Consider the following 27,581-nt stretch of genomic DNA (forward strand, 5'->3'; position numbering starts at 1 on the left):
AAGAAGACAGGTTTCAGAAGCTACTCTGTCTAGCTTTTTGGGAATCTGCCATGTTTCACCTTCAGCCATTGCCCTCTGTTTCTACAGAAATACACTGTTTACCAAATATTGGGGCCCGGCCGGCCCCTAATGAGGCCTGGCTGGGCCCAAAAACAACCGGTCGTGCCCTAATTTCATGTAAAATCCTATTTTTGTGCTCTAAAGTAAAAACAATGCAGATAGAGTGTTTTAGAGCTCTGTTTGTCCCTTCTACTCTTCTCGGTTAAGGAGAGGTTCAAGAGAAGAACGAAGTTGGTTCCAAAACCATCAATAAACAACTTAATCGCTTGATGATTTTGAAGACAATCGGACAAAAATCAATAAATGCAATGAACAACAACCACTTCTCCATCCTATCATGAAGTGAGCTCAAAGAGGGGAGACAGAGACACTTCAAGATTCATCAAAACATCATGAATTGATATGTGACGACTCTTGATACAATGGATTCGGCATAACGTTCGGCCGAACCCAAGCAATCTAACTCATTTTCTTTGTGTCGGTTTCATTGATTTTAAGCTCATTTTATCAGCCCTTTCCATTCTTTAGGCCTTGTTTGGGGTGTCCTAAAAAATTAAAAAAGTCAAAAAGTCATTATCCTATTTAAGTCATATCACTTCTCTACCACATCACTTCAAACCCAACCCATATTTTATAAAAAGTCAAAAAGTGCACTTATTTAAAACATCCCAAACAACCCCTTAATCAATTTGTCCAAGGTGATGGTTAAGTCCACTAAACAAGAAGGAACGTCAAATGAGAAGCGATTCTCAGCATGAAAAAGAGCCTATGCCTTGACGATGAATCTCTGTAGAGATTAGGCCATTGGGCATAGGACTTTTTTCCATGCCTTGAACAACCGTCAATCTTTTGAAATAACTCTCAAACAAGAGAAGAAAAAAAAAAATGAGAAAGGTGGCAGAAGTGATTTCGTGAAATTGATTATTAGAATGGGACTTTTGACACGAAAAACTAAACAAAGAAAAGCTATCAAAGCATGGGTAACACAACGCAACAAGCTAGATATACGAACTTCCAACGCAACAAGCTATATACTCAAAGCATACACTAAGTAAAGAAACTAGGAGAGCCTTAAAACAACAGCTACTAAATAAAAAACAGTGGCCAAAACTTATGCTAAATAGCATAAAACGGTAGATAATAGCAAAAAGATACTAAACTAGTCAACTAGAACAATGAGAGATGGCTAACCCCTCCCCCAACTTTTAGAACTTCAAACCATGTTTTCGGCTATTTTTTAAACTCTGGAAATCAGTTTAAAAGTTAAAGAACAAAAGTGTAAAAAAAAAACAAACAAAGCGTTGAGCTATGAAAGTAAGTACAAGTAAGAGTGTTAATCCTCACCACCTTTGGTAGCTTATTTAAACTCAAGTTTCAACACTTGATATGGATTCAAAACAGCTCAAGAACACAAGAAATAGATAAAGATGAAGTGAAATGAAAGCAAGAAATAAAAGTTACAAACTTATACCTCTTAAATGGAGTAAGCTTTGATTGTTGAGCAAACTCAATCTTAACACACTTTTAAGGTTGAATTATGATTCTCAAGGTTTAACCAAGACCCCAAGGTTAAGGTTTAAGGGTGTGTATGATGTATAACTAGGACTCAAAGATGGCAAGCTTGTTCAAAGACGGCTTGCAAAAGAAGAAGGAGCTCTCAAGTGAGTGTATAGGCTCTTTGGAAATTGTTTAACCCTCAAAACAGATATATAACCTTGTATTTATAGAATTCGAGCAAAATAGATTAAAAATATCTTCAAAAAAAGATAGTTGGCGGGCTCCCACGTAAAACAGTGTTTATCGCTACCAAGGCACGACCGACCTTAAATAGCCACGGTCGGCTCCTAATGAGGCACGGCTGGACCCAAAGGTACTTCCTCATTTTTCTGCTTCCAATTTAGTGTAGGGTGGCGCAATGTTCAAAAAAGGACCTCTGAAGGATAAATAAGGTAAATAGGAAGGTGTTAGGATTGTTTCGAAGCCCGACCTTGGAGTCCTTCGTTGATCATTCGAATCACATACAATGTAATTTTGATCATTGACCGAGTCTTACGAGCAATCAAAAATGGGGTATCTACACTTACGTGGCTGAATCCCTACCTAACAAGTGTTTGAGTACTATTGGTCCTGGTCCAGCATTAGCTTCTCATGGTTACTAGGCTTTAATACCTAGGCCATGAGTTGGGCCCCGAGCCATGGGCTGGGCCCTCTTGGATGCCTATCAGTATTAGATAATATTTTCAAAGCCTCAAAAAAACAACACGATGGGTTTAAAGAGAAAATTGAAAAACCTACAAAAAGTCATTTTCTCCATGCGTGAGACCATTTCCAGTATCGCATTTTTCAAAAAATTTAATACTCCATTTTTTTTTGTTATAAAATATTTTTTAATAGAAAATATTTTATACAAAAAAAAATTTCAATTTTTTTTGTTTGAATAATTTTTTTATTTAATTTTTATTTTTTTTATGTTTGGTGATGGTGGTAGTGGTAATGGAACGAAAGTAGAGGTGGAAGTGGTGACGTGATGGTGGCGATGATGGCAACGGTGATGGTGCTGGGATGGTGGAGGTGAAAGTGCTAAAATTTTAGTTCAAAAAATGTTTTTCGCTTTTTAAAAGTATAAAATATTTTTTGGCCAAATAGGCTTATTTTTCATTGACCATAGAAAATGTATTTTTGTTAACTTTTGTTTTCTATTCTACCAAACACTAGAAAATACAAAAAAAATAAAAAATAAAAAATAAAAAATTGGAAAATATTTTTTACTCAAACAAATGAAGCGTGAGAATGTGAGTGTAATTTTATAGGGTAATTACACTTCAGCAGGGATTAGTACCACTAAATTTGGACCGCTAAACCAGCTCCAATGAGCTGGAAAATTATAAAAAAGAAAAAGAAAAAAAAAAGAACAAGAGCAAAACATCCAATCATGTGGGACCCATACCAATATTAGAGTTATTAGTGCTCTTGGATTAGAGGTCTGAGACATTTCTGTTACACTTTGTTCCTTTTATGTTTGGTCATTTTTTTACGTTGGCTTCTGAATTTTTTCTTGACCCTTCATATTTAAAAAATTTTCAATTTATTTTTGAAATTAATCTCTGTTAAAAATTATACCGAAAATAACACGTTAACTGTCATATGACATAAAAATATATTATTACATTGAGACTTAAGTTTATGTCTATATATATTAGTTATATATAATAAAATATTTTTTATGTTATGTGGTTGTCAATGTAACATCTCTTCACACATCATAAGTTTGCATGTATGATATTGGGCATATAAAACACTACTAACTTTCTACTAAGTAATCTGAACTTAAGTTTTTCGGTCATGTTGATAGACTCACATGTTACTTGGGCCCCCAATCATGTGGCCTAACCACGAGTTTGTCGGATATTCTGATTGATTATTCTGGGTTGGCCATGATCTTGTCATCGTATTCTGATTGATTATTTTGGATTGGCCACAAGCTCTACAAGGAAGGTTTGCATGATTGACTTATGTGGAAGTAGTGGGCCGTTATATTCAATATGTCATTTTTCATCTAATTTTGCATATAATTTAGTCTTTGGAGTAAACTATAAAAAAATTTAAAACAAAAAGGGCCCAAGTAGGGAGAAAAAACTTCAAGGACCAAAGTGAAAAAATTTGTTAAACATTTGACTATTGTAACGAAATAAATCATGAACTTTAAATTTTGTCAATTTAAATCTAAGGTTTTTAATTTATTTTCAATTTAAACATTTACCTATTTCCATTAAGTAAGTATTCTAACTATTAAATTCAATATAGATATATATATATATATATAAAATATTTAAAATATAATTTTTTGTTAAATTTAAGGGCTAAAATATAATATTTTTTATCAATTTTACTTAACAAAATTAAGTAGACTGTTCAAATTAAAGGTAAATAAATAAAATTAAATTTAAATTAATAAAAAAAAATTAAGAATCATTTTATTACAACGGTCCAATCTTAGATTTATTTATTTATCCAATATAAAGAGTAAAGAGTGTAGTAAAGCATTTTGCTAAGATAAACTTATGCCAGGTCATTCCAAATTCCATCAATTCAATAATTTGGCTCGGGTAATGTTCGTAATATCAAAGTTTTATTAAATAAATAATTAAAATTGTGTTTGATAAAGAAATTTAAAAAGTTATTTAGAAAGAAGAAAGAAAATATTTCTTTTTTTTTTTTTTTTTTTTTTGTTTTCTTTCTCTAAATCATCATCAAATCTCTAAACTAAACCCAATGTAAATATCTCACATAAATATCCATCATAGAAGGTATTTAATTAATTATTTATTTAGAAAATTTAATACCTCCAGGATTTTCCTTCTGGTTCCCTCCCTGGTAATTACTTTCCCAGACCGTTCCTTCCTACTCTCTCCACCGCTTTATAAAACCCCACCGCGGTCCAACCCCAGCCCCCTTCAATATAAAATCCAAAAAGAACAGGTAGAACCACCTATCTCTCTCTCTCTCTCTCTCTCTCTCTCTCTCTTCTTCGTCTGATTCCCCGCAACAAACTTTGGATCAAGAGAAGATCAAACAACAAGAACAACGACATCACTTCAGAGATCAAACACAAAGATCGACCGACATGGTTGAAACCAGGCGAAGCTCATCTTCCTCCAAACACCCTCTCTCTTCTCCTTCCTCCTCCTCCTCCTCCTCTCTCCCCAACGCCAAACGATCAAAGGTTCTTTCTTTTCCTCCAATTAGTGTTTGATTTTGAATACCTGCATGTAAAAGATTTGTATGAATTTGATTGGTGTGTTTGGATCGTGTGGTAGGTGGCGGAGGCCTCGTCTCCCTGTGCGACACCTCCCGAAACCCTAGCTCCGGCGAAGGAATCCGGATGTGAATCTCGAGGCCAGGAGGCGAGATCTTCTGATCCGCCTCGTACTGGTAATTCAGATGGGTTCGATGCGACTGTGCCTGAAAAATCCCCAGATGTTCAAGTGGAAGGCGAGCCTTTAGGTGCTTTTTTTTCTTCTTCTTCTTTCTCCTGCACGTGTCTTGATTTTCTTGGATTATGGTTTGTTGTGCTGTTTTCATCGATATTTCTAGCTTTTTTCTCACTTTTTTGGGCGATGGGGTTTAAGGTGATTCGGCCATGGATGCAGAGAAAGTAAAGTCGGTTGCTTTAGCGCTTAATCGGGCAAAGAAACGGCAACTGAAGCAAAATGTCAAGGTCGCATGGGGAAAGCTCCTCTCTCAGTACTCTGAGGTAGGCCTTTAGTTTTCAGCCTTTGTTTATTCACTTCTTGTTTGCCACCAATTTGCAAGAATTGAAGAAAAGAATATACATCCGCTGTGTTTAGTTGGGGATTTGAAGAAGGATTTTATAATGGAAATGGAAAAGGAAATTAAAATGCGAATAAAATATACTTCCATTTCTCCTTGTTTCAAACATCTTTTCCTTTTTTTTTTCTTCCAAATCCCTTTCTAAATTCTCAACCAAACACAGCAGTAGAGTTCTACAGTATCTACTGCAACTCAAATACGTGTTGTGAGTTTTACACATTTTCCAGTGCGTATTTTGCATTAGGGTTCTTATCTGATATATAATTATAGGTTTGACAAATTTTGATCGGTCTTTATGCTGTAGCAGAACATGCACATGAGAACTGTATATTGTTTTTGTAGATAGAAAGGGGCTCTCAAATCATGAGAAAGATAGAACATTGAATTCACATGAAAGAAAAAATTCTCTAAATAATATTTATTCATAAAAGGTCGTTTTGCGCTTATGCTTGTATGCGTAGTTATACAAAACAAAGTATTGGCTAAGTATTGGAGACCTAATAATCTACATGAGGCTCTGGCCCTGCTTTTAAAAGTTCCCCCACTAGTGGGTAGGATTGGTCTCTCGGATTAGTTGGTTTGTAGGGTCAGATACTGATATCCAGTTATCTCAAAACAAAAAAATAAATAAAAAAAAAAAAAATTGAAAGTTAGGAAATAACCTAAATCTTCATCATAAACCAAACCAAACCAAACCAAACCAAGTCTTAAGACTCATTAAATGGAGTCGGTACATGAATTCTTCTTTTTCACGCGGTCTTATCAAAGGTCATTTCGTTAATCAAATTAAGTAGATCCATATCTCTATTTACAATGCTAGTCAACGTTAATTTAGGTCTACTCCGTCCCCTAACACTTCCATCTATCGTTACAGTATCGCATCTCTCCACTACAGCTTCTATTGGTCTTCGTTGAATGTGACCAAACCATCTCAATCGATTCTCTCTCAACTTATCTTCTATCGGTGCTATTCCTACCTATTCCCGAATACACTCATTCTTAATTCTGTCTTGTCTAGTCTTGCCATACATCCACCTGAGCATCCTCATCTCAGCCACACTCATTTTATCTACATGTTGTTTTTTGGTTGCCCAACACTCCGTCCCATACAATATCGCTGGTCTAATAGCCGTTCTATGGAATTTACCTTTTAGTTTAGTGGGTATTCATTTATCGCACAGTACCCCGGACACACTTCTTCACTTACACCATTCCGTCTTAATCCTATGGGCCACACCCACATTAATCTCTCCCGCTGTTGTGATAATTGACCCTAAATAACGAAAATGTTCACTCTTAGGTAGTTCTTGATTCTTAATCTTCACTTCTCCTCTGCTTTCATTGTTATTGCCACTGTTACTAAATTTACGCTTCATGTACTATGTTTTAGTTCTGTTTATCCAGAATCCTTTAGATTCAAGAGCTTTTCTCCAAATCTCTAATTTTGTGTTAACTCATTTTCTAGTCTCATTTACTGGCAGAATATCGTCTGCAAAAAGCATACACCATGGCACGTCATCCTGAATATTTCTCGTTAACTCATCCATAATTAAAGCAAAAAGATAAGGGCTTAAAGTAGACCCTTGGTGTAACTCTACAGTGATAGGAAATTCATTTGTCTCTGCATCAGGCGATGTAATAGTGGTCACCACCCCTTCATACATGTCCCTAATCACATCAATGTAACTTGTTGTCACCCATTTCTTCTCTAACACCCACCATATTATATTCCGGGGTACTCTATCATATGCTTTCTCAAGGTCAATAAATACCATATGAATATTTCTTTTCTTTTATTTTCTGTATACTTTTCTATTACTCTCCTCAAAAGATAAATTGCTTCCATTGCTGACCTACCAGGCATAAATCCAAATTGATTCTCTAACACCTCTGTTATATCTCGTAATTGGCGTTTCATCACCCTCTCTCACACTTTCATTATATGACACATTAGCTTGATTCCTCTATAGTTGTTGTAATTCTAAACATCTCCTTTATCCTTATACATTGGCACTAAAATACTCTCCCTCCACTTATTTGGCATGTTCTTAGTCAACAAAATTTTGCTAAACAACTTAGTCAATCAAGTAACTCTCTTTTTACCCAAACACTTCCAAGCTTCAATAAAGATATCATCCTAAAGCCTTATTTGATTTCATCTTCGTAAGTGCAATCTCTACTTCAAAGTTCCTAATCCTGCGATAGAACCTATAGTCTTGATTTATCGTATTACTGGCTATTTCTTTCCCTATTGCCGTATCTCCATGTTCCTCATATAATAGTTTCTCAAAATAGTTCTTCCATTTTTCCTCAATCGCTTCATCCTTCACCAATACTTTAGAATCTTCATTTTTTATGTACTTAACTTAATTAAAATCTTTTGTTTTCCTCTTCCGTATTTTAGCAAGTTTGTATACCCTCTTCTCTCCTTCCTTACTATCTAGTTTAGTGTATAGGTCATCATAAGCTTTCAACTTAGCCTCTCTCACCACTTTTTTGATCACCTTATTAGCCAATCTATAGCTCTTAAGGTTTTCCTTAGTTCTATCTTTCTGTCACTTTTTAAAGCACTCTTTTTTTGCCTTAATTACCGCTTGAACCTCTTTTCTCTACCACCAAGTTTCCCTAAAGCTGGGTCCCGTCCCGTTTGACTCTCCAAGTACTTCCCTTGAGATTCTCCTCATACAGTTGGCCATCAAGTTTCACATAGTGTTAGTATCATTTTTCAAGTCCCAAGTACCTTCCTTATCCATTCTATTCTTAAATATACTAGTTTATTCCTTTTTAGGTCCCACCATCTCGTCCTACGTCGCCCACTATCCTTCCTAACTTGGTATTGCCCTCTAAAACATAAATCTAATACCAAAATCCTATGTTGAAAGGCCAGGCTCTCTCCAGGAATCACCTTACAATCATTGCATTTTAGGCGGTCCACTTTTCTCATTAAGAAGTAATCTATTTGGCTCTTAATTGACCTACTCTTTAAGGTTATCAAATGCTCCTCCCTTTTCTTATACATAGTATTGGTCACCACCAGGTCAGAAGCCAACGCAAAATCTAAGATACTCTCTCATAACCGTATCCACCACCATTTTTGTCACCAAAACCATATCCACCATGCACCCTTTCATAACCTAGTTTATCTATGCTTATATGACCATTAAAATCTCTACTTATAACCAGGTTCTCTCCTACGAGTATCTCTTGTAAGATCTCGTCCATTTGCTCCAAAAAATCCCTCTTAGTTTGGTCATCTAAGCCTACTTAAGGGGCGTATGCACTAATAACGTTCACTATATTCTCTCCAATAACTAGTTTAATTAACATAATCATTTTCCCTTTCCTAATGACTACCACTACATTCTCCACGAGATCTTTGGCAATTATGATTCCTACCCCATTTCTGCGTCTATCCTTATCACTATAATACAGTTTAAAACCGATATCCTCAATTTCCCTAGCTTTCTCACGCATCCACTTAGTTTCTTGTACGCAAGCTATACTAACTCTCTTCCTAATCATAATATTTGCCAATTTCATCGCCTTACCAGTTAAGGTTTCAATATTCCAAGTGGCTACCCTAAAACCTGTATTCTTGGACTAGTTTCTTTACTCACGCTTGTTTAGAAAAGCGCGGGAACCTTTGCCCATTTTTCACCGCACCCAGGCGTTGATGCGGCGCCCCTTGCTCCATTTTCGAAACACCCGGAGGCAGGCGCAATGCGTCACTTGAGAGGAACGACCTAGCATTTAAATGATTCAAAGCAGGATTCATTTTCATAAGGGATCCGAGCGGCTTTTTTACGTGTTGGTTGTCGCCTACCTAACACACAACCCTACTCCTTAACCCAGGCTTGAGACTGGCGGAGTTAACCTAAATCTTCATCATGATTAACAAAAATAATAAAGAAATCAAAAAAATTAGAAACAACTTAAATCTTGCTTGTTAAGTAAAATAGATAAAGAGCACTTATTCTTGCTAATGAATTAAAACAAATAAGGAAAAAGTTCAATCTTGCAAATAAAGAATAAAAAAAAAAAAGAACATTTTATTCTTGCTAATTAAGTTAAATATTCTATCTATCCCCTCTACATGAAGAGAACTCGACCTTGAGTTCAATTTGAGATAAAGCGGCTCCTCAACATGTGATATGTGTACATACAGATAAGTTACATTGAAGGTGTTGGAAATCTTGAAGTCCTCCGGTAGATCAATCACATAAAATAAAACATTGTCATTGATCTTCTTCAGAACTTCGTATGAACTATATTTTCTTGACTTCAACTTGTTGTACATGCCCACCAGAAACCTATCTTTGTGCAAGTAAATCATCATTGATGTCCCAGTGACACTGTGAACTGCACCATTGTAGGCGAACTCAGCTTGTAGCAAAGCATGATCCCATTGCATTTCATGATTGAACTAAAGATGAACTGAAGTTACGGATGAATCGTGGTCGGAAGTATACCCATGAATACTTCAAACATCGCTGACGGTCTTAGGCATTGTTATATTCTCGTTTAGCTCCCTTAAGGGCCAACCCTGGTTGTTATATCCTCATTTAGCTCCCTTGGGTGGGTTTGTTGTTTTTGACATTTGAACCCCTTTTTCTTATTGTGGGTGAGGTGTGTTAGAGGTGGTTGGTTGTGGATCTCTGGGAAGATGCTGGACACTTCGAAGAGTTGTTGTCACTGGAGATGGTGGTGGAGAAGACCAAGGCAACCTTAGAGGTAGAGGGTGGCATTGAGAGTACTTGAACATTTAGGTTGTAGGGTGGTTGTGTGCAAAATAGGCCGGTGCTCTTTACCTTGTTGTGTGTATTGTTGTGTTGTGGCTGCATTCATGATATCATTGTATAGATTCCCAAAGTATTTTAGCCGAAGTCACCTGTAGACAAGTGGTAGGATCTTCTCAACTCGAAAGGATGATGATATCAGCCCTATTGTTGTGTCCTATGATTCAAGCCTTTGGGAAGGCTATGTCATAGGAGTTGCAGAGATTGGTATGATATCTCGGGAAGTGTATCATGCATGCAACGAATGTGAGTCTAAGGTCAACATCCTCTCTCTAAGACTGGTCAAGGTGGAGTTGTCATCTCAGGGGAGACGACCAAGAAACCTTGACGAATCCATAATCCTAGCCTCCAATCTACAATCGTCCTATGATCCTTGGCAAGGGATGCCTGGGCCCTGCTTCTAGCCTAGGAAACCAAATGATTGAGCGGTGATCCTTACTTAGGAGTGAGCACATAAGGGAGACATAAGCGAGTCAAGGGCCTAGTTATGTTGCAGCTAAGCAGGCAGGACTTGTAGAGAGAGAGTCACTCTCGAGCATTCCCTATGAGGATGAAGCATGAAGGACCATGGTGAGCCATGGTGCTACCGAGTGGGTGGGCTTGGTTGTTACCCGTATAGTGTGAGCCATGTTGGGTTCCTCATACTTTTGACTCATGATTTTGGAGCTCTTGCCTACTAGGGCAGCAACTGCACTAGTGAGTTGAGTATCCACATTGGTTTTTGTATTGCAGAACAACTAGAATATGTTGTGGAACATTGTAACTGCCAGATTACATATTTGGTCTTAAGTAGACTTTGTATTGATCAAGCTAGAGGCTGAGCTAATCTTTAGCCCAATCTAGGCCTTAACATCAGTTTGGGCTTCAAAGTTTGTTCAAGTTTAGCTCACCCTAATTTGTTCCTTGTAGCTTGGAATTGTCAGGGCCAAATGGATGGGCGTTGGGCTAGCTTGGTCAAATTGACGGCTTTAAACATGATGAACCTTGTAAATAGAAATTGTATCTTACATCTCTTATTTTTATTTACTTTTGGATTTGATTTTGTATATCGCATTAGTTAACAGTTATCTGGTTTGCTCAAACATATTGCCTTTGTTAATGGTTTTCCTTTTGTATTTTAAATCATTTTTAAAACAATTGATTGTTGGTAAGCAACACAGAATTATATTATTTGAATGAATCTTTATCTGTTATTTTGTGATGATTTTTAATGCATTTAAGTTTTTCTTTTTCTTTAGAATCGTCACGTTGTTATGAATGGTCCTATTTTTACTGTTGGTCAAGGCCGTCAATGCAACTTGTGGATCAGAGATCCATCCATTAGTAAAACTTTGTGTAATCTGAGGCCCACAGAACCACAGGTATTAATTTATGCTATTTTTGTTCTTGAATCAGATTACTAGGTCAATAATTAGACGCATAGTAGTGAGAAAACATCCGTGGTTTGTTTATTCATCACCCATCATAATTGGTGATAATACTTACAGTTCTCCTTTACTATGCGTAGCGGGGAGGTTCTCCTGGCACCTTACTTGAAATTATTGGCGGAAAAGGAGCTGTCCAAGTAAATGGAAAAGTTTACCCTAAAAATTCTACTATACCTCTGAATGGTGGTGATGAAGTGGTTTTTAGTTCATCTGCTAGACATGCTTATGTATCCTCATTTGGTAGACATGCTTATGTATCCTCCCTTTAATATTTATTGACACACCAGCTGCATGGGTATTTAGATTATAGGATTATTGCAATTAAGGCAATACATGAAACATTTATTATAGTCAAGTCTATTGAATAAAAATATTTTTTCAAAGTTTGTTTTAAGAATTTATTTTTAATTAGTTGAAAACATAGATAAGAAGTCATTTTTGCCCATGTCCTCTTTCTTCCTCCACTGCGGTTGTGGCCCCCATACTCCTCACTATCCTCACCTCCCATCCTTTCCCATGATTGTTGCAGTCCCGTCCCTTCCCTTCCCTCTCCCTCCCACCATCATACCTCCTTTCTTCCTCTTCGTGACCTCTACCAATCCCTCTATACATACATACACATGTACACATTTGTGTATGTAATATGTATATATTCATACACAAATATAGACAATAATTTTGATTGAATGACTTTCTTGACAATACATAAATAAATTTGTTCATCTATACATAACTTCAATTTGCAAGCTAGACAAACAACAACCATTGTTAATACTTACTATAAACATATCTATATGTATATAAAAATGTACAGTAGCATTGTAGGATGGAAGTGATAGTTGTTGTCTATGGAGAAACTCAAACCCTTGAAACAAAGCATCCATTATCTTCTCTTTGTGGAGTCTCTTGGTGGAGTGAGCTGCTCAAGTCAAGTCAGTAATCAAATGTATGTATGTATAAATAAAATAAGATAACCCATTGGGTTGTAATTCTCCATCGCCGTTGAAATCTTGATGTTGGTTATTGAAATCTTGCCAAACTATTATTTATCTTTATTCTTGCCACTTGGGAAGGGGGAGGAACAACGAAGATACCAAGGAGGGGGATGACAGGAATGAAAGAAGTGAGGAGCATGGACAAAAAATTACTTCGTGTGTATTTTTTGATTGACCTATAAATAAGAAAAAAATTATTTAATGGAGTCAATTCTAATAATTTTATTTATTAATTTATCTTATTGTCTTAGCTACTATAATCCCATAGTTTATTGTAGTTACCACTACAACAAATAAGAGTTTTAGGGACCAAAATTTTGTTCCCAAAAGAAAAATTTTGTTGCAAAGAAAATTTGGAGACCAATTTATGTTGTCCCAAAGATAGTCACTAAAATATCATCCTGAAAAATCAAAAGGACTTTTAGCAACAATTTTAAAAATGTTGCTAATAAATCCACTTTTAGGTTAAAAAAAGGTTTAATTTTTGAGGCAAATTTTCTTTCCCAAAATGATATTAATTCATTACTAAATGTCCAATTTTGTTGCTAAAAATACAAAAAAGGACACTTTTGGCCAAAAAAATATTTTGTCCCTAAAAAGTGATTTTGTCTGCAAAACCTTAATTTGTTATAGTGTACTATTGATTTCAAATTGCTTCACGTAGTCTTAATATATATATATATATGTTTGACCATCATTACTCCTTAGGAGGAGGGAGAAAGTTTCCTTTGACATATTTATTAGATTTTCCAGCAACTTGTAAATGATGACTTAGCTGCTTCTGGCATGCCACCTCCGTTAAGCATACTAGAAGCCCATGGTGCTCCAATAAAGGGATTACACCTTGAGACAAGATCAGGAGATGCTTCAGTGGCATCAATTTTAGAATCTTTGTCAAGTCTCCGAAAAGAGTTGTCACTTCCTCCACCTTCTCAAGATGACGTGGTTGTGCAACAAGGTTCGGAAATGCCTATGCTGCCTTCTGCTTGTGAAGTATCTGATAACCGTATTCTGGGTGCTGAAATGAAGGATACTTCTGATCATGATGATGGGGCTGGTGTTTCGTCAAGTTTGAAAGCTGTTGTTCCATCTCCTGATGCTGCTATTGAAAACCCAAATCTTGATAGCATTGGTTTGGATGCTTCTGGGGATGCAGATATTGGAAAGGTCTCTGGGGAAGGTCATGAATGGAGACCACTCCTAAAGATGCTTGCAGGATTACCTACTTCTGAATTTGGTTTAAGTTTTAGCATTTCTAAAATTCTTGGTGAACGAAGGGAAATCAGAGAACTTCTCAAGGATTTTGACACTCCAATTTTGGAATCAACCAGGCGCCAAGCGTTTAAAGATGGGTTACAAGAAGGAATTCTTAGTGCCAACAGCATTGAAGTTTCGTTTGAAAACTTCCCATATTATTTAAGGTGCAAAACTTGGTCTCAGTGTTAGGCTGTTAACAATCTTTGGATTTCTTGTTATCTTCTTCTTGATTGCTTTGTTGCACGTGGGCTTTCTAGTCACATGTCACATGCAATGGTCTTTGTGGTTTCAATTGAGTATTATGTGGAAATTTTTTAGTAATCTCTTGCTGGCCTGATTGGTTGTTCTACATCTTTTATTGCTGATGCATGCTGGTTGGTTGAATTGCAGAACCAGGTGCTTTTGTTCATGTAAAGTTCATATCTGTTTAGGCATGTGATGATAATAGACATTGATGCATTATTCATTCTTTACATTCCAGTGAAATTGTAACAGTGTAAAGGGTCTAGGGGCATGGATACATCAGTTTACTAAACAGAAGTATCAATTGTATTCAAAGTGCATTTTATCATTTATCACATGTGTTTGTACGTATGCCTATATATGGGTGTGTTTTTATATGTATATGCAGTTGAGATGATTGCACAGAGCTGTCTCAATCTTGCACTTCAAGATATTAGTATTGTCATAAATTTCATCCTTGATCATAGGCCTTGACTAGGATTTTGAACTTCTATAGGCTTTAGCTACGCTACACAAACTCTTCAAAATTTTGGAGGTACCCGTGTTGACCTAACACGGGTACGGGTGCGGGATACGGCCAGGATATGGCACTTTACAAATGGATACTGCTATGTTCAGAAGAAACGAAATAGAAGAGAGCAAGGTGATATCCTGGTCGCTGACTTCAAAGGGGTGAAGACTTCGACCCCTCTGGTTGCTGCTTTGATGACTTGGATCTCGCACCAATTGATTCCTCACTCTCGATCTCGTTTTCCCTGTGTCTTCATCTATGTCGATCTCCTCATCTCTCTCTCTCTCTGTCTTCTTGTTCCTCTCTCTCTCTCTCTCTCTCCTTTTTAACATATAATAAATAAATCATATAATTTGTTATACAATAATAAATCTAATTAAATCATATATAATAAAAAAAATCTAATAAAATCTATAAAATAAATCATCTCATTTTTATTTATTATTTATTTTAACATATTTTCTTATTCCTTATTTGTTATATTTTTATTTATTTATAATATATATGTCAATTAAAAATAAAAAAATAAATTATATAGATAAATTAAAAATATTATCAATAAAAGTAATACATAAGATAAAAAATAACAAATGTATTTAAAAAATAACTGTTTAACTCATCTTTATATAAAAAATATATTTTAAAAATAATTATTTACCGTATTCCCGTATCTGTATCCAAATGTATCCTCAAATTTTAATTTTGATGTGTCCAACTTCTAGATACGCACCTGTACCCGATACCCACACTCGAGTTCGTGTTACGTAGGGCTTTAGCTATATACCTTTTTGTTTTTGTTGTGTGGTTTATTTTATTTAGTTTTCTTTCCACTTTGATAGTTATTTTAGATTATAGCTAGCTATATTTGATGCTTTTGTTTTGAACATTGTTATTGCCAAGCTATTTTCATGGTGCATTGGTTTTATCTTACAGTTCACCATTAATAATTATAAATGCTTACAGATTGAACTGTGCCAATTTTTTTAATTATTTTATTTAAGTTGATAGTGATACTGGAAACAGCTGTACATAGTAGAAAGTTCAATTGCATTATGGGCAATGTATGTAACTGGGGGGGAGCCATCGTGTCTGCTCAGGGTTGAAACATAATAGGTTAGAATCCAAATAGGTTATGATATTGATCTTTGATAATCAAGGATGACAAAACAATTGAAAACAAAACCTCCTAGAAGTTTGTTCTAATTGGTGTTAAAATGGGGAGTTGGTAACCCACCTGTTTTATTTGTGGTATAATAGGAGCTACTGTGTGCTTTGGTTGGTGTTATACAGTGAAAGGAGTTAGGTGGTTGATGGGGATGGGTTAGTCCATGTTGAAAGGATGAAGGTATTAATGTGTGGGACCTTTATGCTTGATGTGTGCTGTATTTGGGGAGAAATATTGGCGATCTTTTGATTTATAGAAAATATGTGTTCTTGTATGTATAAATGTTTAGAGTAATGATTCATCCCCCCTTTTCCACCCACCCCCTTTGACCCCCTCTCTCTCTCATTGGTTACCTTTTCTTTTTCTTTTTCTTTTTTTTCCTGCTCCTCCAATCACCCCCTGCCACGTGGCAAAGGGGGGTGAGGGGGTTCCCAAGTATTATTCAAATGTTTATTAGGTTACATTGCTTTTTCTAAACATCTTTGTTCATTTCACTTCTCGTGCTGTTCCACATGTTCTTTGTGAATAATGCTTTTTAATTCAATCCAATCTTCCGATTTTTGTAGTTAGTAATAATTGGAATGTCAGTAACACTACATTCTTAAAGTAGGCTTGAATCTAAGATTGTTATAAATGGAATCTGTTATAACTCTGCTTTTCTTTTTTATTATTGTTTTCCTTGTATCTATTTTTGGACTGTTTTAGAAACTTTAGCATCCCTTCTACCCTTTCTGCACAGTATCTTTGTTTTTGTTAGATGGACATATATCTCAAACCTATGATGCTCTTTCGTCATCAATCAAAATGTAAAAAACATAACCATTTTTGGATAAGTACTTGTGCTATTTCTATTGAACTTTGCTGTGAATTATATTTGTGTATTTACGAGCTATAATGGAGATTGTTGTCAGATGTGAGACTATTGCATCCACTGTTGCCATTGATTGCTATGATTTGAATCCTCTGACCATGTCAACAGTTTGCTAATTTTTTTAAAGATAACTGCATATATGCATTTGTTGGTCTGTTTATGCTCTGTTTGGTTCAATGGAGTGAAGTGGAATGGTGTGATCATTCCATCGTAATGTCCATTCTCATGTTTGGCTCACTAAAAAAATGATGAAAAAATGTATGACAAATGGAATTATCATTCACCATCTAAAAGCACGGACACGTAACACTACACAGACACGCAAACACGTAAATTTTAAAAAAATGCAAGATACAATATGGTGGGGACACGTTCAAAACATATATTTTTATATTTTTATTATATGTATATTTTTAAATATCTTAATATGTATTTTATGTCAAATATTTAATTCTATCAAATTTATCAACCTTATGTATGCTATTTTAGTAAAAAAAAAAAATTAATTTTTTTTGAAAAAAATAGTACTCAGCTTGTCCCTAGAGTGTCCTTACCGTATCCTTAGCGTGTCCAAAGTGTCCCAGCGTGTTCGACATGTGTCTAGTGCCCACTATTGTAAATGAATAGTTATTCCATAGGGAGTCTTAAGGAATAATTATTCGATTCCATTCTGATTGTAGTGAACCAAATTATGGTATTTTCTTCTTCTTCTTGGATTGCTGAATCTGCATGATTTAGGCTAAGTTTGGCATCTTCAAAAAAAGATAAAAAGTCAAAAAGTCACTATCTTATTTTAAGTCATATCACTTTTCTACCACATCACTTCAAACCCAACCCATATTTCATAAAAAGTCACAAAGTGCACTTATTTAGAACATCCCAAACAACCCCTTAGTCTATGTTGTTTGGGGGGACTTACACATCATTTCTTGCATTGTGACAGTGAGACCACAAAGAATGTTTTGATTGCATCCACCTATTTACATTTGAAGTGTAATAAATTTGCGAAGTACACCTCAGATCTCCCTACGGTGTGTCCAAAAATATTATTATCTGGTTCTGCAGGTAATACTTCCAATTTCTGTTGGTACATTATGTTCTCCTTTGATTAAAATCTTGGACATTATATTTCACTTGAACTTCTTTCTAGGTTCGGAAATATATCAGGAAACACTGACAAAGGCACTTGCCAAACATTTTGGTGCTAGACTGCTACTAGTTGATTCTCTTCTACTGCCTGGTGTAAGCATCTTTGACGTCTTTATTTTAGTACCTCTTTCATTAGAAGTTTATTTGCTTTATTTATTTTTGAATTTATCTCTCTTTTTGATTTGGACTTTATGCCTGAGGCAATATTTGCATCCTTAGCTATGAAGGAGTTGACAATTATGAGGCTTCTTTGTTGTCATAGTGCACTTTAAATGTATTCAGGGATCAATTCCAAAGGATTTTGGTTTTGTGAAAGAGAGTATAAGGCCTGAAAGGGCAAGCGTGTTTGCGAAACGGGCTGGACAGGCAGCTTCAATACAGCTCAGGAAACCAGCTTCAAGTGTTGAGGCAAATATAACTGGTGGGTCTTCCATAAGTTCTCAGGCACAGCCTAAGCAGGAGGCATCTACTGCGTCGTCAAAGACCTACAATTTCAAGAAAGGTATCTAATATTTTTCCAATCACTGCATTCACAAAGAATAGATGTTTGGTTATTTTATTGTCTGAATACTGCCCCTCCCCCTACCCCCTTTCCTTTCAAATTATCTTCTAGTTAACTTGTTAGTTGCATCAACAATGGTCATTGTGGCAGGTGATAGAGTAAAATTTGTGGGTTCCTTGCCATCTGGATTTTCTCCTCTACAAGCTCCTTCAAGGTATGTATTCTACCAATATAAGTAAAATTATAAATGCTTTCTGACAAATTATATGATATGTTCTGCTCTCAAACACATGCAAGGCTGTATTTATCTGTAGGAATCGCAGGTACAAAGTACTACCATGACTAACATTTGTACCCAAAAACCAACTGCTCCGATTCTTGCAGTGATGCAAAATTGATTGCTCAGACTTGGGTCTAAGCACACATCAACTGACTACCATGACTAACATTTGTACCCAAAAACCAACTGCTCCCATTGTTACAGTGATGCAAAATTGATTGCTCAGGCTTGGGTCTAAGCACACATCAGGGAGGGGTTGAAGATATGTGCGTGTGCACAGCAGAATGCATGCATTATGCACTAGTTAAGTTTTATATTGAGGGAATTTTTATTGTATTCGTCTCTCCCTCTCTCTCCCCACATTGAGTAACTGTGTAGCTTAGTTTTATCAGGCACATATCTCATATGTATATATATATAAATCAATTAGTCTTGTGATCTTGTCTGATGAGCACACATCAGGAAGGAATTGAGATATGTGTGTGTGCACAGAGGAATGCACACATTACAATAGAGAGGACTGCCCCCCTGACTTTCCTACCCATTTCTTTGAGGAATTCCCCTTAAGGGCACCAACCTGTTGATACTGCTAAAAATATAGCCTTTGCTTGAATAGGATGGAGACAGTTGTGTTGGATGCATGATACAATTGTTTTGTTCATGTAAAAGGTTATATATTTGAGTGGGTGTGTTTGCAGGGGCCCAACATATGGTTATAGAGGCAAAGTAGTTCTTGCATTTGAGGAAAATGGGTCTTCCAAAATTGGTGTTAGATTTGATAAATCAATTCCAGAAGGCAATAATCTTGGTGGCTTTTGCGATGAAGACCATGGATTCTTTTGTACTGGTGATTTTCATCACATCTCTCTCTCTCTGTCTCTTCTTCTTCTTCTTCTTGTGCTACCCCTAAAATTTTGTCGCAAAATCCTGCCACTTTGTTTTTAATCACTGTTTCAGAGTAATGACAAATTTGATTTCTCTCATTGCAGCTGACGTACTTCGCCTAGATAGTTCTGGGACTGATGAGGTTGACAAGCTTGCCATAAACGAACTCTTTGAGGTAAATTCAGCATGTGTGTCATTTTATATGTTCATGTTTTATATCTTAAATCATTAATTGTCTTGTTCATATTTCAATTATTACGACCTAGCGGTGTTTCATTTTATAGGTTGTCTCGAATGAGAGTAAAAATGGTTCGTTAATAATATTTCTAAAGGACACAGAGAAATCAGTGGTGGGGAATCCCGAGACATATGCAGCCTTCAAGAGTAAGCTGGAATGTTTACCGGAAAATGTAGTCGTCATTGCTTCCCATACCCAGATGGACAATCGCAAGGAGAAGGTATGAACTTGATGTTGAGTAATAATTCTGTATTTGTATTTTACATATCTAACATGGTATGTAATACATAAATATTTTCCAGTCCCACCCTGGTGGTCTTCTGTTTACAAAGTTCGGGAGCAATCAAACAGCACTACTAGACCTTGCCTTCCCGGTATGTAAAATGTAGTTTGTGTAGTTTTCTTTACTTCTTTTGGGGTGTTCATCCGTGTGTGTGTGTGTGGCTTGCTCTTGCATTCTGCATGCTTCTATTTTTGTCAAATTTCATGCCTATATGGCTTACTTGTTACTAATAATTTCGGTTGTTTGTTCTAAACAATTTCACTTAAACACAAGCTGCATACTTGAATTTTTTTGTTGTTGTAATTTTGTGGCTTTTATTGTTATTCAAATTCTGTTTACTAGTTTCTATATGTTTCTAATCTTTATGGAGACTGCAATTGAACAGTTTTTACTGGATAATTCTCTATTTTTTGTGCATAAGGATGAAATATGAGGTTGTATTATCGGATCAAGATGTTTTAGTACTTTTGAACTTCTTTATATTAAGTGTCTTAACTTTATAATGACTAATTCTGATGCTAGAATCTGTCTGTCTCTCTCTCTCTTGTATGAGTTCTGGTTAGGGTTTCCATCTGGGCCCTTTTGGGCTTTGATTGAATTTCTAGGGTTCCGAATTGTGATTCTTGTTTTTCTTAGTTCATTCTACTTATCTTTTGCCGGCTCATTTTTTTTCGTCATTTTTGGGGTTTTTTTTGGCATGGGGGTTACTTTCTGTAATTGGGGTTTTAATGCCTCGCTCTTTTCTTCAGTCTTTGTTTTGGATTTCCTTTTAGGTTGTTGAATGCCTTGTTCTAGGGATGCGCTTTTCCATCATTTCTCAATGACTGTTCTTGGCTCTTGATTCTTCTGGTCTGATCTGTGATATATGTCTATTCTCTAGTTTGTTGTTAATTATAGGGTTTGTTGATATGCGTAAGGATCAAATGTGGGGGGTTGGGGAAGAAGCGAAGAGGGTTTGAGAGATTTTAAAGGGAGTAAGAAGGGGGTGGGTGTTGTTTTAGAGGGTGTAGGAGAGTAGAGGGGATTGAGAGAGTGATGCGGACGTGCACAGTTTCTAAGTTGGAATATAAAGTGTACTTTGGAAGGCCTAGATGTTGTAACATTTCGGCTCCTATCAGATTGTGTAATGGTTGTGTCCCTCGCAAGGTTCTGAAAAGCGGTTGCGGTCGCCGTAACGGTGGCGGTGGCGCGGTTGCGGTTGCGGGGTGTAAAGGCCGTAGTGTAACGGTTGCGGTAACCGGAACCGTGAATTTTTTTATTTTTCGCACAATTTGAAAAAAATTTATCGATACGCATATTTTTTTTCCATGATCATATTTATTGGAGACTGCAATTGAACAGTTTTTACTGGATAATTCTCTATTTTTTGTGCATAAGGATGAAATATGAGGTTGTATTATCGGATCAAGATGTTTTAGTACTTTTGAACTTCTTTATATTAAGTGTCTTAACTTTATAATGACTAATTCTGATGCTAGAATCTGTCTGTCTCTCTCTCTCTTGTATGAGTTCTGGTTAGGGTTTCCATCTGGGCCCTTTTGGGCTTTGATTGAATTTCTAGGGTTCCGAATTGTGATTCTTGTTTTTCTTAGTTCATTCTACTTATCTTTTGCCGGCTCATTTTTTTTCGTCATTTTTGGGGTTTTTTTTGGCATGGGGGTTACTTTCTGTAATTGGGGTTTTAATGCCTCGCTCTTTTCTTCAGTCTTTGTTTTGGATTTCCTTTTAGGTTGTTGAATGCCTTGTTCTAGGGATGCGCTTTTCCATCATTTCTCAATGACTGTTCTTGGCTCTTGATTCTTCTGGTCTGATCTGTGATATATGTCTATTCTCTAGTTTGTTGTTAATTATAGGGTTTGTTGATATGCGTAAGGATCAAATGTGGGGGGTTGGGGAAGAAGCGAAGAGGGTTTGAGAGATTTTAAAGGGAGTAAGAAGGGGGTGGGTGTTGTTTTAGAGGGTGTAGGAGAGTAGAGGGGATTGAGAGAGTGATGCGGACGTGCACAGTTTCTAAGTTGGAATATAAAGTGTACTTTGGAAGGCCTAGATGTTGTAACATTTCGGCTCCTATCAGATTGTGTAATGGTTGTGTCCCTCGCAAGGTTCTGAAAAGCGGTTGCGGTCGCCGTAACGGTGGCGGTGGCGCGGTTGCGGTTGCGGGGTGTAAAGGCCGTAGTGTAACGGTTGCGGTAACCGGAACCGTGAATTTTTTTATTTTTCGCACAATTTGAAAAAAACTTATCGATACGCATATTTTTTTTCCATGATCATATTTATTGGGTTAAAAATAAATATTGATCAATTTTTGTAAATTTTTAAGTATGATCCAATATATTTGATATTTTTAAATCACTATAAACTGAGTTTTTTACATTTTATTTTAATAATTAATGACTTTATATTATACAAAAAATCAGTCACTAACTATTATATATAAGATAAACAATAACAAAAGTAAGGGAATAAATAAGTGCCTAAATATATATATATATATATATATAAATATACATATTTTCAACAAGCCAAATAAATAATGACCACAATTATTATTATTATTATTATTTTCAAACAATATATAGATGGACACATACAAACAAAATGGTTGAGTGATAGCAGCTGAATAGAATAACATAGGTCTTACAGCTTCAACAAATCAATAACATATTCTTTATCTTCCCTCTTCTCTCTCTCTATCTCTTGCTCTTCCATTTTCTTTCTTATCTTCCCTCTTCTCTCTATCTCTCTTCCCCCATTTTCAGTTTTTTTTTTGTGTGTTTTTTTGAAAGAAACAGTTTGGAACCGTTACGTAATGGTGCGTAACAGGCCGTTACGGCTGTTACGGCGCTGTTACAACCGCCATGGCAGCCACTACGGCCGACACACCTGTGAATCTCAATCACACTGCAAAAGCGGCCGTAACGGGTGGCGGTAACCGCCAAAACCGTTACGTAACGGCGTTACGTAACGGTTGCGACCGCTTTTTAAAACCTTGGTCCCTCGGCATGTTATCTAATACAATTTTCTTTGTTTTTGATAAAAAATAAAATAATAATGATCATTTCTGTATTATTTTACTGGACAATTCTTTATGTCTTGTGTGCTTATGGTTAATTGTCAAATAGTATTGTGCAGCCTTTCTGCTAAAATGTAAGATGTGAATTACTATACTGCAGCGTTGAAGTGACGGAACTTTATTTCCATTCAGGATAACTTCGGTAGACTACATGATAGAAACAAAGAAATACCTAAAACAATGAAGCAACTCACCCGTCTTTTCCCCAACAAGGTGACTATTCAGGTGCCTCAGGTATTAAGACTACTTCCAGTGTATTGTACAATGTGTTCTTTTGTAAATGTTTGAGGAAAGCTGTTAATTTTGTTGGAGCTGTGGCAGGATGAAAATCTACTTTCAGACTGGAAACAACAGTTGGATCGTGATATGGAGATTTTAAAATCACAGTCTAACATCGTTAATGTTCATTCAGTGAGTAATCACCTGCTTGTGGAAGACATTCTTTTCTCAATGTGAAAATGTTCTCTCTTTAGTCATTTCATTCTCTGCTTGGGTTGACAATAGTTTAAATATATAGTATTTTTTTTCTTGCCTAATGGTGACTATTTTGTTTGAAAATCAACGTATTACATGAGATGCCTGAATGATGTGACTTAGCTGGTGGAGGTAGACTTTGTACCTAATGCTTGTTCGTGGGCATTATGTGTACCCTTTAGTTTGTATGGGGGAGCATACAGAGCTTTGATATTGAGATTGAATTGCATTTGCCTGTCATTTAGCCTCTTAAAGGTTGCCAACTCTGTCCACATAGGACGAGGAGGTGGTGATTAGGATGATGTTTGAGCAGGTGTGGGTGGTTTCTAGAGTATGAAATTTATGAAGTGCCGTTTGAATTGATTTTCTGTAATACTAATTTTCTTTGATGGACGTATTAGGGATCATACAAGCTTGCACCAAAGGGGGTTTGGTTTGGTGAATGTAGGATATGCTCTTATAATTGAATAGACTGGTTGTTTCTGATGTTACCTTCATCCTTTCAGTATTTGTAACCGATTTCTTGATTTCAGGTTTTAAACAGGAGTGGCCTGGAGTGTCCCGACCTTGAAACACTGTACATAAAGGATCAGGTCCTGACAAGTGAAAGTATGTGCTGTCCTGAAGTATAATTTTCAGTTGCACAATTTTGGATATTGGCCTTGATTGTCGTGTTTACTGATGTTCAATAACTGTTTTGAATAGGTGCGGAGAAAATTGTTGGCTGGGCTTTGAGTCATCACTTTATGCACTGTGCTGAAGCATCAGCTAAACGAGCCAAGCTCACAGTTTCCAGTGAAAGGTTGCCACACTATTTTCAACTACCTTGTGGAGAAAATTGTTGGCTGGGCTTTGATTTCATGTGTTCCTCTCTGTGGTCTGATGTTAACATTACTTTTCGTATCAAAATTTGCAGTATTAGGTATGGGCTCAACATTCTACAAGGAATTGAAAATGAAACCCAGAATTTGAAGAAACCACTCAAGGTAAAGTTGATTGTCACTCAAGAATTTGAAGAATTAGACTATATACCTCTCTTTTGTTTACTTGATATTTTTTGTTTTCATTTATTATTATTATTTTTTTAAATCCAAAGTTTGTTTTATTACTTGATCTTGGAATGTGGCCCTCAAGATTTTTCAGGATGTGGTTACTGAGAATGAATTTGAGAAGAAGCTTCTTGCTGATGTTATTCCGCCAAGTGACATTGGGGTTACTTTCGATGACATTGGAGCCCTAGAGAATGTTAAGGATACATTGAAGGAATTGGTTATGCTACCTCTTCAGAGGCCTGAATTATTTTGTAAAGGACAGCTGACAAAGGTTGAATTATTTAAATTTATTACTGCTTTCCCCAAAATATAATTTAGTTCTCGTCAGCAAATTGGTGGGGAGTTTGAGCTATTTTATGATGTTTGTTCTACTGTTGAATAAGGGTACTGTCTTTTCAGCCTTGCAAGGGAATACTGCTTTTTGGACCACCGGGTACTGGTAAAACAATGCTTGCAAAAGCAGTTGCAACTGAGGCTGGTGCGAACTTCATCAACATATCAATGTCGAGCATTACTTCGAAGGTACTTGTATTTAGCTGACAACTTTGCAGCTCTTTCTGCAAGTGCTTCATTCAGGCATTATAACTGACATGCTTTTATTGCTTACAGTGGTTTGGAGAAGGAGAGAAATATGTCAAAGCAGTGTTCACGCTGGCTAGTAAAATTGCTCCTAGTGTTATTTTTGTTGACGAGGTTGGTTAGATAATCTATTCCTTTACTTTGGCGGATTGCTCTTTATCTTTCTTGCATTTGGCTGCCTTTTCCTGATGATGGTATTAATTTAGGTTTTACTCTGCTATTGCCTTTTGTTGTGTCTAGTGATGATTAAAAAAGTTTTGGGAAAATTACCAAAAAAAACCCAGGTTTGACCTTGAGTTTTTAATTTTTTTCAATTTGACCTTGAACTTCTACTTTTGTTTCAATCTCAACCATTTGTTTGTTTCTGTTAAACAAAATTGACGGGGAAGGTTATTGTAAGAATTTATGTATTATTGATTGATGTCTTGAGTGATAGATTACAAGATTCATAAATTACAATTCCTATACAATCTATATATAGAAGAAAATGTGGTAGTAGGTGTAGTGGAGGTGATAGTGGGTTAGGTGAAGTGGAGTGTGTAGTGGAGTAGAGGTAGGTGAAGTGGAGTGTGTAGTGGAGTAGGTAAAGGTAATGTGGTAGTAGGTGTAGTGGAGGTGATAGTGGGTTAGGTGAAGTGGAGTGTGTAGTGGAGTAGAGGTAGGTGAAGTGGAGTGTGTAGTGGAGTAGGTGAAGGTAAAGATGGAAAATTCTAACAGCCCCCCGCAAACTCAAGGAGGAGAGAAACTAACCAACTTGAGTTTGGAGAGAGTAACAAAACAAGAAAATACATAAAAATAAAAAAGGATAGGAGACACTGTATGGTCGTGTCAGACCGATGTAGAAGACAGTTTATGGGGTCATGTCGGACCGTTGTAGAAGACAGTTTATGGGGTCATGTCGGACCGTTGTAGAAGACAGTTTATGGGGTCATGTCGGACCGTTTGTAGAAGACAATGTTGTGACAGTTTACAGAGTCTTGTCGGACCCTTGTAGAAACTAACCGGAATCAATGTCGGGACAGTTTACAGAGTCTTGTCGGACCCTTGTAGAAACTAACCGGAATCTATGTCGGGACAGTTTACAGAGTCTTGTCGGACCCTTGTAGAAGCTAACCGGAATCTATGTCGGGACAGTTTACAGAGTCTTGTCGGACCCATAAAGGAGCTAACCGGAATCAATGTCGGGACAGTTTACAGAGTCTTGTCGGACACTTGTAAAAACTAACCGGAATCAATGTCGGGACAGTTTACAGAGTCTTGTCGGACTCTTAAAAAGTTGCACCCTCAAAAGGTGTGCCCAATTTTGTCAAAAGGCGTGCCATCAAAAGGCGTGCCATCAAAAGGCGTGTCCACTTTGTCAAAAGATGTGCCATGAAAAGGCGTGCCAGTTTGTCGGGCGGCAAGAGGCGCGCGATACGCGTGGCTGCCTCGGCTATTTAACCAAGACGAAGGCTGAGGCTGAGGCATACCATTCTGAAACCTCTGAAACCAACCCTTCGCTGAAAAAACTCTGCCTCTGCGGAGAGAGAAACTGTGGAACACTTTGTTGCCATTCTGTCACCAACCCTTCCAAACATTACCAGTCTGAAATTGCTATTTCGCTGAAACACTTAGCAACCCAAAAACATGGCCTCTTCTTCCCGTCCAGCTACCCAGAACCTGCTCACGCTCTTTCCAGAACTGAACGAGCCCACAAGAGAAATAACTGGTGCGGTGGCCAGTGAACCTCAACCAAACACCTCTGGTTTTGCTCCATTGAACTTTCCGATGCGGTCGGTGGAGCAAAAAATGGCGGTGCAAACTGATATTGAGGCTAATCAGTATACTCTGAAGTCATGCGTGGAAACCATGACGGCGGTCACAAATTTGTCGAACCGGCTGCAGAGTAGGACAAATGAGGTGCAGCATTTAAATTCCCAGCTGGCTCTGCTCCAACGCATGTATAAGGATGCGCGAGCAGAGATAAGTGTGCTGAAAGCAGAAAATAAGGAGCTGAAGCGGAAGGCCACTGTGATGTTCCGATTTGGAGGTCCGCCGTATGCTGCAGTGGAGGAGTATGGAGGAGTGAACGTGCTCGGCGGCGTAGGAAACACGGAGGCAGCACCGTCAAGGGCCGCCCAGGACGGAGGAAAGAAGAAGAGATCTGCAGCAGAGTAGAGAAGAAAAATCCCACTGTGGGTGTTGGGTGTGTTATGGTGGTTTTTTTTTTTTTTTTTTTTTTTTTTTTTTCTCGTGTAAAATTATGATCGGGGTTGATCCTGACATGAAAAAAATAAGTGTGTTTGGCAAACTCGAATGGTAGGTGTGGTAAGGCAGAAAAATCAACTGGAATGAATTTTTTTTTTTTTTTTTTTTTTTTTTTTTTTGTGAAAATAATAATAATAATAATAATAATAATAATAATATTAAT

At 36.7% G+C, this 27,581-nt stretch overlaps 1 protein-coding gene across 8 annotated transcripts in view; it reads left to right on the forward strand.

The window, feature by feature from the left end:
* Nucleotides 1-4,377: 4,377 nt before the first annotated feature.
* LOC114271363 (uncharacterized) overlaps nucleotides 4,378-27,581 on the forward strand; it is a 31,461-nt gene continuing 8,257 nt past the window's right edge. The window contains exons 1-22 of one of the 8 annotated variants that reach the window (XM_028212983.2): nucleotides 4,378-4,783; nucleotides 4,878-5,064; nucleotides 5,211-5,314; nucleotides 11,426-11,548; nucleotides 11,695-11,868; nucleotides 13,354-14,030; nucleotides 17,600-17,721; nucleotides 17,807-17,898; nucleotides 18,088-18,307; nucleotides 18,458-18,521; nucleotides 19,286-19,434; nucleotides 19,577-19,647; nucleotides 19,757-19,930; nucleotides 20,013-20,084; nucleotides 23,199-23,300; nucleotides 23,388-23,477; nucleotides 24,074-24,149; nucleotides 24,246-24,342; nucleotides 24,457-24,526; nucleotides 24,675-24,863; nucleotides 24,992-25,114; nucleotides 25,202-25,285. In XM_028212983.2, coding sequence (XP_028068784.2) covers nucleotides 4,685-4,783; nucleotides 4,878-5,064; nucleotides 5,211-5,314; nucleotides 11,426-11,548; nucleotides 11,695-11,868; nucleotides 13,354-14,030; nucleotides 17,600-17,721; nucleotides 17,807-17,898; nucleotides 18,088-18,307; nucleotides 18,458-18,521; nucleotides 19,286-19,434; nucleotides 19,577-19,647; nucleotides 19,757-19,930; nucleotides 20,013-20,084; nucleotides 23,199-23,300; nucleotides 23,388-23,477; nucleotides 24,074-24,149; nucleotides 24,246-24,342; nucleotides 24,457-24,526; nucleotides 24,675-24,863; nucleotides 24,992-25,114; nucleotides 25,202-25,285 — 3,159 coding nt within the window. In that variant the 5' untranslated portion in view covers nucleotides 4,378-4,684. Of the gene's footprint in view, nucleotides 4,784-4,877; nucleotides 5,065-5,189; nucleotides 5,315-11,425; nucleotides 11,549-11,694; nucleotides 11,869-13,353; nucleotides 14,031-17,599; nucleotides 17,722-17,806; nucleotides 17,899-18,087; nucleotides 18,308-18,457; nucleotides 18,522-19,285; nucleotides 19,435-19,576; nucleotides 19,648-19,756; nucleotides 19,931-20,012; nucleotides 20,085-23,198; nucleotides 23,301-23,387; nucleotides 23,478-24,073; nucleotides 24,150-24,245; nucleotides 24,343-24,456; nucleotides 24,527-24,674; nucleotides 24,864-24,991; nucleotides 25,115-25,201; nucleotides 25,286-27,581 lie in introns of all 8 variants that reach the window. The other 7 variants (XM_082899655.1, XM_028212981.2, XM_028212982.2 and 4 more) reach the window with 7 other exon arrangements.

Source organism: Camellia sinensis, chromosome 12, assembly GCF_055761805.1.
Source record: "Camellia sinensis isolate YWXY chromosome 12, ASM5576180v1, whole genome shotgun sequence".
Taxonomy (NCBI): Eukaryota; Viridiplantae; Streptophyta; class Magnoliopsida; order Ericales; family Theaceae; genus Camellia; species Camellia sinensis.